The sequence below is a fragment of the Abrus precatorius genome, unplaced genomic scaffold (assembly GCF_003935025.1).
Source record: "Abrus precatorius isolate BTA unplaced genomic scaffold, Abrus_2018 Scaffold3, whole genome shotgun sequence".
In the NCBI taxonomy this organism is placed as follows: Eukaryota; Viridiplantae; Streptophyta; class Magnoliopsida; order Fabales; family Fabaceae; genus Abrus; species Abrus precatorius.
The window spans coordinates 8,461,462-8,472,687 of NW_020874373.1; the positions used below are offsets into that span (position 1 = coordinate 8,461,462).

The 11,226-nt window shown below is 27.4% G+C and overlaps 1 protein-coding gene across 1 annotated transcript; it reads right to left on the bottom strand.

The window, feature by feature from the left end:
* Positions 1 to 557: 557 nt before the first annotated feature.
* Positions 558 to 2,905, bottom strand: LOC113863095. Its single transcript, XM_027496515.1, has 3 exons — positions 1,692 to 2,905; positions 1,371 to 1,566; positions 558 to 1,237 (listed from the first exon to the last, which is right to left on the bottom strand). Exons 1-3 carry the CDS (start codon positions 2,100 to 2,102, stop codon positions 750 to 752), a joined length of 1,095 nt encoding a protein of 364 aa, XP_027352316.1. The 5' UTR covers positions 2,103 to 2,905; the 3' UTR covers positions 558 to 749.
* Between the last annotated feature and the right edge of the window lie 8,321 nt (positions 2,906 to 11,226).

Below are 11,226 nucleotides of genomic sequence, written 5' to 3' on the forward strand. Positions count from 1 at the left end.
CACATGAATGGAATTGATTTGGTCACAATGTTTGTCTACGTGAAAAAGAGTAAAGTCTATTTTGCGGAGGTTGACGATGATGAAGATGAACAGTGAGAACGTAGATTGAATATCAATGAACAGGATAAAAGCCCAACCTGTGTCACAAGACATTTTTTCTTCAGAAAAAGGAAGAAAAAGCATCACGAATATCTCTTAACACCTTGTCCATTAAGTGATGCATATTTTAGTTGATGAACAGTCGAATGATCTAAGTTTGCATTACAAAATACTCTCTTCATATCTTCAGTATGTTTGAAGGCATCTATACCAGCAGATTTGTTTGCCAATGTCCATTTTCTTCTTCTTGAAGGAAAGAATAAGAATCAATCTCCAAACAAGAGAGTAATTTCCAAATTATCTATCTTCCTCGAATCCCCTCCCCCCTTCACTACACAAAATCAAATTCAAACAACATGTCGAAACACAGAATGAATAGGAGAATATTAAAGTCAAGCATACAACAAAAGCAGTTCCATAAAATCCAATACGTAAAGAATCAACTTCTCACAATCTTGCACATAACTAATTATATATTTCACCTTTATTCTGTTCATATGAGTAAAACCCATCCCTTACAAAAAAAAACAGAAGGGCATAGAGCTATTTCACTACTACTTACACAAGCTTTTACATCTAAATCCTCCCACCAGAGAATCAAAATTCTATATATTAAAAAAAAAAAGGAAACCCAAAAGAAAATCAAAATTTTATGGGTTTTCATGGAAGGCAGCTGCCAAACCAGACTGTGAGCTCTTGGGTTTCATCTCCTGTGGCTTCCATTGAACCAAAAGCTTTGACTTAACATTAACATCATCTTCACATGAAGTTTCAGACCCAGTTAACCCCGACTGTTCAGACTTGTTACTACCATTTCCCATCAAAAGTTTCTGCTTTTCTTGGTTTTCCTCCTTGACTCCGCGGGTGTAAGGGGAGAACCATTTTGCTCTGACGTATTCAACTTTCCTCCACGGCGGAACGTGCATGCCCCTTTTCTTCAAACTCAGTTTCGCTGCCTCTGATGCGATGGCTACGATGCTGTGCAACCGATCGCACGAGCCCACGAATACATGGGGAAGCGTTTGAAGAATGGCCTTGTACGTCTTGGTCGGTCGAGCAATCTCAAATTCCGATCTCAAGTCAACGTCAACCACCACCCGCTCATTTCCCATTATCACGTCAATGTATTCATATTCACCTGCAGAAAATTCAAAATTAACTAATTAATTAGTTATCAACAAAGAGCTTAATCGACGAAAAAATTACGCTCGTTGTGGACAATTCTTAAAGCGAATTTTACAAATATAGAGAGAGAGAGAGAGAGAGTTCACCCGCTGGACAAAAAGGTGATTTATCCCACCGAGATTTGCAGATTGAAGCATCAAATCCTAAAGCTAACAAACCCTCAGAAACAATCTTTCTGCAACAATCATCTTTGCGCTTGCATGTTGTTTTGTTCTTTTCAATTATCTTAGTGATGTCCGCTAACAAATTCCTTTCATACACACTCGAACATGCCACCAAACCCTGTTAAATACAACAAGAAAGCGTATTCTTCTTTACTCAGTGGCAAAGAGAGTGAAAAAAAAAACAGAACAATCTCTCTCTCTCTCGCATCGATCGTTCAAAAATTCAAAGCACGCTATACATACCTTGAGGATTTCGTACGCTTCACCGGACGACGAATAGTATGAGTCGCTGAAACCACCAAGCGAATGTGTTTCGGCGTCTGAGCTGTCATCACAGAAGATGTAGCGGTTACGTGCACATTTGACGGAAACGGAGTGCTTCTCGTGATTCTCTTCCATAAAATTCTGCACCATTTTCGCTAGACATGCCGAGCTCGGTTCCCAATCAGCTGAGCCGTTGTTCGAGCCATCCTTGCCTAAATGCGACTCCTCGCCGCTGACCTTCTCCGCCGGCGAATTCCGGAGAACGCCGGAGAACTGGCGCTCAAAGAGCCGCTTCAGCCGCGACTTGACCACCGGCTTGACCGGCTCAAGCCTAGTCTCCTCCTGAGGCGCGTGAGAATCAATCGGTTGGATCTTCATTGTGAAAGGCATGACGACGACGACGATGGTGATAAGAATGGCTTCAGAACAAAATCAGAGCCTCTCGAGTCTCAACTCTTGGTCTCGTTCATTTTCGAAGCTCGAGCTTAATTTTAAATTGAGAGTCAGAACACAGAAAAATACGATTTCAAAGCTAGTTAAATCTCTGAAATTCTGCAGAAGCAGAACTGCTTTTGACAATTTCAATATTCAAGCACGAACAACTTTGCAGTAGTTGACTAGAAACCTAAAATTTTAGCAGAATGAGAAAAAAATTATAAAAAAAAAAGAAAATAAAATATTAAATGTTGTTCTAGCAAACGACTCTTCTTTCCTTTTTCGGATTTTTTATACAGCGATAATTAAAGTCTGGTTTGCGAGACTAAGCATGGAATAACTTGAAAACTCTGCTAAGTAAAGTCGCTTTTGCTTAGGGTTTCTACCAGATACGATTGGGTCTCCCAAACAAGCGACGGCACCACGACGAGAGGTTGTTCCTAACGAAATCAATATCAACAACGATGGCCGGAGCATCCATAACCTCCGGCGTGTATTTTCCGACGAGCGGTGGTGGCGCAGAGAGGAGGATTGCTGTGGTTGTTAGCGGGTGCAGCGGTGAACGAGGATGGGATATGGATGGGGCTAGAAGGCATGATCATTTATAGGCAAGGATGAGAGAAGGGTACAAGTCGCCACGTGTCAGTCCTACGTGGCGGGTTAGAGTGCTGAATACCGAAAACACCCTCTGAATTTGCGAAGAAAGAAGGGTGGTTGGCCCAGGCTTAGTGATCACGACGGTGGCATGGGAGGAGACTGAAATAGCAGATGCAAATGCTCACTCTTTCTGGGTGCGTACCTCTGATATGACGATAATGTCCCTGATGGGGTGCAAAAGAAAATGTTCATTTTGGACAGAATGAGGTCTAGGAGGGAAAAAAAGATTGAGGATAGTTTTGTCATATGAATCGTCCCTCTTCCTGGGGTCTCTGGCTCTGGTGATAAATAAATTGCTTACGTGGCTCTGTGTAACTGAAGTATGGAACGGTGGGTAGAGTTCGTGTATTGACTAAATTAGCCTTCTGTGAACGTAGCTTTAGTTGGTTCAGTGTCAATTTCATGTTTATGAATGAAGCTTTTGTGCAAATGCACGGAAAATGCCTTAAACGGTGACTTGCCCTGAGTCTACTTTAAATATCATATAAGTTTTGTTGATTAAATTATTTATAAAAAATATATCCTGGTTTTATGTATGAATTCAGTGTGTTATTATGATGTGACATAATAATTTTACTATGTTTTTTTTGCATAAAATCATGATCTGTTGTTACTCGTTATTTCACCAAGCCTGCGTAATTCGCGAATGAAGTCTTGAGAAACGTAGAAAATAACATTGGATCAGATAAAACAACTACTTATGGTCTATCTTCTAAATTCAAAATTATCTAGTTTACATTTTTTCTATTGCACTGACTAAATCTTCCAATATAAAAAAAATCATACGAAAACTTTGATGTTTACCAAAACACGCATATAAACACAGAGATTATCATTTACAAGTTTTTCGGGAGATCACCTAATCTCAAAAATAAAACAAAATGATAAGTGACACGATAAGTTCACATACCCACGGGCAGAAGGCTTAGTTTGAAGATTGTTATGAAATACAATTGTTTTATAAAAATTTATATAAATTATAATAATTTTATGAATGTTTATATAAAAAAAATTATTAGATATTTTATCATATTTTTTATTTTAAAACGTATAAAATATTTTTTAAATATTAAAATACATCAATTTTTTTATAATATACTTATAAACATTAAAATTACGGAAAGTTTAATACATATAACAGTAAATATAATAAAAGATGGTTGAATAATTATATTAGTCAATATTACGTTTTATAAAAAATAATTAAATATATAAATGTTTAAAGTGTTAGCGGATCTGACTTTATAAATAATTATATTTATTTATATGTTTGGTGATTAGATAACGTATATTATAATTAAAAATTATAAATTTAATACATTTGTAGTTAATTGATATCAGATGTTAAATTTAGAAACTTACATTAATTTATATTTTTTTTATAAAATAAAAAATTGATAATCAAAATGTTGATTTAAATTTTTTAATTAAATTTATAATTTTCTATTTAAAGAATCAACATATATTTTGTTATATTTTTTATTTCAATTGTAATAATTTTTAAATATAAAAAATATCAAAATTTAAACAATATATTTATAAATACAAATAAAATTATTAAGTAAAGCAAGAATTTAATACTTGATATCAAATAATTCAAATTCATGTTTATTTTATTATAATGTCATAATTTAAGCTTGTGATGTTATATAGTAAAATATTTCATTAAAATCATAATAAGATAGTAATTTATTTTATACATATATTAAAAAATAATTTTAAAGCTATAAAATTTAAATTTATATTTTTATAAATGTATCTATAATCAGTTAATTATTATTTTATTGTTTATTAACACGATTTTATAATAGGTAATAATGTGAAAAAAAAAACTATCTAATATAAATATACAACGTGAAGAAAAATTTATATATTTATTAATGATAAAAAAAATAAATATTAAATACAATTACATTCAATTCAATGGAAACATAGGTTACAACTTATTTATATAGTTATACAATTAATTAGTTATTATTTTATTATAATTTATCAACACAAAATTATAACAGGTGATGTAATTACAAATTGCATATAAAAAATATCTAAAATAGTTATATAATGTGAAAAAAATAATAATATGAATAATCATAACAACAGTAGTTTGACATGGTAGAGAATTAAAGACTTAAAATAAATGAAATAAATGTGAGAAATTTTTTTGTACAAGTCAGTTATTTTCATGAAAAGGAAAAATTATAACACTAATAAAACTATGGAAAGTAAGATGTTAGTAATAATTATGAAAGACATACTGATGTGGAAGTGTGATAGTAATATAGTGTCAATTCCATGTATCACTACATTTATAATTTATTCAATGCATATATCAGTTTAGAGCTGTGTCAAATGCAAGTGTTATGCAAAATTAGAAAAGTAAGTACCCTAACAAAAATAGTAATATTTGTATAGCATCTATTGCTTAATACAATTTTATAGTGAAAAATTTTGACTAAAAGTAAAATGATAATTCTATCATAAGTTTGTGCGTTGTGTAATATTAAAAATGAAGACATATTGTACCATATTTGCATTGTAGTATTCTTATGAGACTATGGTATATATATTGTGTTTCAATGATTTAATATCAATATATGTTTACCTAAAAATTTGCATAAGATATTACTGAGCATGTGTGAAATTTGACACATGAATAGAAAATAAAAGAAATATATAATTGTGTGATTTTTATTAGAGTGAATAATCTAACTTTAATCAAAGTATTTTTTTTTTCAACAATAGTATGTTAAATATTGATGAAATGTTTGATTATAATTAAGTATTATTTTTGAAAATGATTCACAAGATCAGTAGGAAGCTTGATTATGTATATAAATCGAATTAATAAATATTTGACATGTATTGTTAAATCCAATAATTAGAGATATAAGAGTTAAAGTACACTGTATTATGTTTTTGTCTTTAATGAGACGTTAATGCTTCGCAAACAAAAAAGTAATCACATTAACTATAGTGCAAAAATTGTGATTAGAAAACAAAATAATATTACAAAAAATTGAGATGCGTTTGTACTAACATTAAATTTAAATATTCATGTTATTTAATTCTTAAAAAAATAAAATTCATTAATCATTGATTTAAAAACTTATATTAAGCAAATTAACTTTTTTAATTTTTATATAAAATAAAAGTAACACATATATCTCCATATTATTTTATTTTCATGTGTGATCTGTTATTAAAACATAGGTAAAAATTAAATAATATATTTATAAATATTTAAATTATGTAAAAATTCATGTTCATAGTTATAAAAATAATATTACTTTATTTAATTATTGAATCGATAAAATTCATATTATGAAAAACTTATCAAGTATTACAAGGGTTCAAAATTAACACTTGATATCAAATAATTATAATTTTATTATAAATTATATATATTTTCAGTTACATAAATATTTTATTAAAAATACTTTTGTTTAAGTTATATATAATTATTATAGGTGATAAAATTATTCTTTTAGAATATTTAACACATTACACTTTGAACTTTAAACTATAAGTTAAACTTTTAAAATGTATATTTTTTAACTCAATAAATAATATCATGACTTTTTAAAAATTTTAAAAATTTTGTAATCATAATAGACATATATATATAAATCATCTTCTTACATTCAATCTGAGGTCTTTCATTTAATTTATATCTAACGGTCAGTAAAAGAATAAATTATAACTTGTTATATATATTAAACACAACTAACTTTATTATTGAACTAATAAAAGCATTCATTGTATGGAATAGATAAAAACACAACAAATGCTTAAATTTTAATAAATACTAGATTGTGCAATGCATATAATTTAATTTTACAATAACATACATAAATTAATAATTACAAATAAAATATTATGTTTTGGTAAATAATTATACATATAATAAATATATTTTAAATAAATATATATTTTTATAAATATAAAATAGATATTCATAAAAAATATAAAAGTTTACACAAAGTAAAAGAAAAATTAAAGAACAACTTTTATTTTTGATATTAAGCATTAAATTAATAAAGATACGAATAAAATAAACAGATAATTATAGTAACAAAAAGTATAATTTACATGTTATTTTTAGTAAATATTAAATTAATTACTAATTGGTTACACATATAGATATAGTAAATGAGTTTATTATTAAAGATTTTTTATATACATAAAAATTCGAATATAAGATTTTATTTAATCAATACTGAATTACTTGCCACTTAAACCGACTTCTATTAGTGCACTTTGCATTTTTTAAAGTATGAAAACTATGTTTTATCATATAATTATATGTAAATGAATGCCATGGTCACACGATTACTCAATAAAATTATTTACAATTTTTAATCTGTGTAGGGTTTACGATTAAACAAATTTTACTTTTCCCTCTATTTTTCCTCTAAGATTAATCCCTTGTACAAAACCTTAAACAAATTAATTTATATGATCTGAAGAAAAATATTAAAAAATATATATTTCCTGTCAATATGATATGATGTAAGAATTTATAAAGTACATAATATCACATTGATTATTATTAAACAATATAATTTTTTTATTTTAAAACTATATTTATATTTATATTTTAACAAAAATTATTAATTCAGTATTCGATTTTTTGTTAATATCAAGACAGGTGTTAAAACATTTGTTATAAAAATAAGTTCCTTAAAAAATATTAAATAAAGAATTCAAATACAATAAAATATTAATCTAATTTATAATTGATTAAAACAAGAGAATGCCGGATAAAAAAAACATAAGATCGAAACTAAATAAATACAGATTTTATTAACACGTAATTACACAAAATGAATTATATAGAATAAAAAAGAAAATTAAATATATAACATAGAAACATAACAATACTATAATAATAAATGTAATATAGAAAATGAATTTATACAGTTTTACAAAAAAATATAATATGAATTATGCAATAATTATATGAGATGTAATTAATTTTTTCTTATAAAAAATATTTGTAAAATTACTTTTTCTATTATTTAATTTTAATATATTTTATTATTATAATGTTCTATCTATTAAATTATTACACAACTTATATTTATATAAATAAATATCATTTCATTCTTAATATTATGTTACTAGTTTCTTTAATAGCATGACATTATTGTTAATCTCTTGCAGTATTAATCCATAGTTTATTTTGTATATCTTTTATTATTTGAAGGGATTAATATTTTTAAATTTTTAAAAGGAAAAATCAGTTATATACAATTCTATAGAGGAATAAAAAATTTTAAGTGATTAATTTATAAACTGATTTATGAATATAGTTTTTTTTATATTACAATAGTCACTTAATATTTGTAACAATTGAATGATAAAATTAAATTTTTTATTAACTTCGACTTTAAAAATAAATTTAAACATTCAAGTGTAGTAATTTTATTGCATAGAAAAGTTTAATTAATATTTATTTTAAACCTTACTTCTTTCTCCAGTTATTTTTATAAAAAAATTATTAAAATTAATAAAAAATAGTTATATATTATAAATTATTATTATTATACGACAGAAAAACTCATAGTATTAAATAATAAAACTAGTTATTTATATACAAAAATAAATAAATAATTATTTATATAACTAAATTTGTTAATAAATATTTTTACCATAAATAATAGTATAAAAAACAATAATAATTACATTTAAAGACAATTATTTATTTATATAGTTAGATAAAAGAAATGCATTGTTTTCTGTAAAAAGAAGCGAATAAACTATGATATAAGGAAAACACATTTTTGTGACATTTTGTCAAAAAATGACAATGGTTTCAATCATTCTTCCACAAGTAGATATTCAAAGTTTCTTTTTCAGTGGATATATCAAGTCACAGGCCATGGTTTTCTAATACCGTCGGCTATTCAACTGTGGGATGATCATTCGCACTATGAAAATTGCTCTGTTGTTTTATTTTCAAGAAAAAAATCAACAAGTGCCTTCTTTTGTTTGGTTATCTCAGACAATGGCTGTGTTGGTTTGGGTTGGCATAGATGTTATGGAACTTTGCAGTGATTTTAGCAGTTACAAGTGATTGATCAGTAAAAATACGTTTTTAAATTTTAAAAAAATTAAGAATATAGTATATAATTATTTGTAAGAAATTACAAGAAAATATTATAATTATTAATAATCAATATTCTATATATTAAATAATCAGATAAATTTTAAATTTGAAATATATTAATTAAAAATTATTTGATGTATAGAAAATTACTTACCATGCGTAATTATTTTTAGCATAATTAAGAAATTACATTACAAAAAATATTAAAAAATATAAAATTTTACATTCCTCTTTAAATACTTTGGATTTAAAATTAGACAGAAGGCAATTTCAAGGATGATAATTATAAAAATAAAAGGTTATTAAAAAACAAACTAAAAAAGTTTATACCATAAAACCACTTTTCTAAACCTTAGAGGAAACGCCATTCAAAGTTTGTCACTGGTTCCTTCGAAATATCATTCGTGTTAACTTTTTTTTAAAAACCTAAAGAAGTTATCTTTTTTTGTTTATATAATAACATAGAAATTATGAAAACTTTATATTAATGTAAAATATATGAACTAAGAAAATTTTAGATGATAAAAAGAAGAGTATCCTATATTTTCGTGTAATAAAATAAGTTGAAAGAGGAAAGGGTTGCAAAAATGAACGAGCCCCTCTTTATTTGGCCCTTCTCCGCGTCTCCAGAGCATTCCCCTTGTACCTGTTCATGAATTGACAGTCACTTTCTTTGTACTAATTTTTCTTGGTGCGATCGTGCTTTAATCGTAGCCTTTGTCAAATACAGAGCGGTTTTCCCCATCGAGAGCATCGAAAAGCAAAACTTTGGACCCTGTTTTTTCCGCTTTATCAAATATAGGGTCAATATATTTTGATTTTGAAATGATAGATGTTAGGATTCTAGTGTAATGGGATAATTAATGAGGATGTAATATAAGCAAAAGCAATTTACTATGACAGTAAAAAATTCTGCGCTTCTTACTGAGTAAAATTAGTGAGAAGTTATAAAATGGAAAAAAATTTGTAACTGTGATTTTAAAAAATCAGTATTTTATTTTATTTCATTTTATATCGAATAAGTTTAACACACACATAAAATTTACCCATATCTTTAATTAAATAAAATATATACAAAAACTCAGTCATTAAAATGTTCTATTTTGTCGCAAAAAAATTCATAAACATAGACTGCATGTCACATGATCTTCGTAAGTATATGAACTTTGTCCCACAAGTTGGTCCATACAAATCTGCAAATTTGTATTTTTGGACTTAGAAATTATGTCATCCACGTGGGCTGACTTCCATGTGGATTAAACGAGTTAAGCTCACGAATTTTAAACTTGTTTAACCTGAAAAAATAAAAAATATCATTTTTAATATTTAAAAATAAAAAGAACAAAATATCACTGTGAATCAAACTTAAAATAACAAGTTAAACTGAAACAATTTATAAAATAAATTTTATTATATATATGTATGTATGTATTTTTTCATAAAAGACTTATTCTCCCGTTCACCGTGTTATGCTGACTTTTAAAATAAAGACTGGTTTATTTTAATTGTGAGCTTAGTGATGTATATTAAATACCACAGAAAAGCTAGATATTTTTTGGACCCGAAATAAAATAAACCCTTGTGAAAAACTGGCGTAGATTCTGGCATGGTTGGGTTACAGCTTTCTGGTTAATTCATTGATACTGTGACATTTTGAAGGAATGCATTGGATTGGATATCTGGCAGACTAGTGCAAAGTTTTGATTTTTGAGGAGCGGGGAAGTGGGCAACACTAAGTATAGGGATAATTGGTGGTGTAATTTGATTCACTGAAACGGAAAAGCATAAAGCATTGAAAAGAGCATCAATTTCTCGCTTTTGTAATGACTTTTAGGGAAGTTTACTTGGTGGTGCTGTTAGTCAAGTGCACTATCCGTCATCTTCCCACATATTCTACCCTCGATTATATTATAGCATAGCTTGTTCTGTAGTGCATTTAGGAAGACAACAAAATCCTCTCATAGACGTAGACTAGTCCTCATCCTACTCCTACACAACCTTTCATTTTTAACACTCCCAAAGAATCTCAACACTACAGTCAAAACCGTGTTCTCCATACCATTTTTTAAAGCTTTCTCTAGTAAATTCCCGGTATGGATGTTAATATTCCTTATCTGGTTTTTTCAATCAATCAATGTCTTACTTTTATACTGTTTAATTTGCCTACAGTGAAGTGAGAGCTTTAAACTTTAAATAGGTTAAAGGCCCTGGCGTGCTTATGAAATTAAATTGTCATGTCATGCATATAAATAGATTATTATATTTATAGCCGTGTTAATATTTTTCCATTATTGACTGGGCTGTTGACTAATT

What these genes read in the sequence shown, in the direction of transcription:
- LOC113863095 (XM_027496515.1), bottom strand. Translation starts at nt 2,102, where the DNA reads ATGCCTTTCACAATGAAGATCCAACCGATTGATTCTCACGCGCCTCAG. An exon ending in AAGCGTACGAAATCCTCAAG is followed by an intron (nt 1,567 to 1,691) that starts GTATGTATAGCG and finishes TGTATTTAACAG; the next exon opens with GGTTTGGTGGCATGTTCGAG. An exon ending in ATCACCTTTTTGTCCAGCGG is followed by an intron (nt 1,238 to 1,370) that starts GTGAACTCTCTC and finishes AATTTTCTGCAG; the next exon opens with GTGAATATGAATACATTGAC.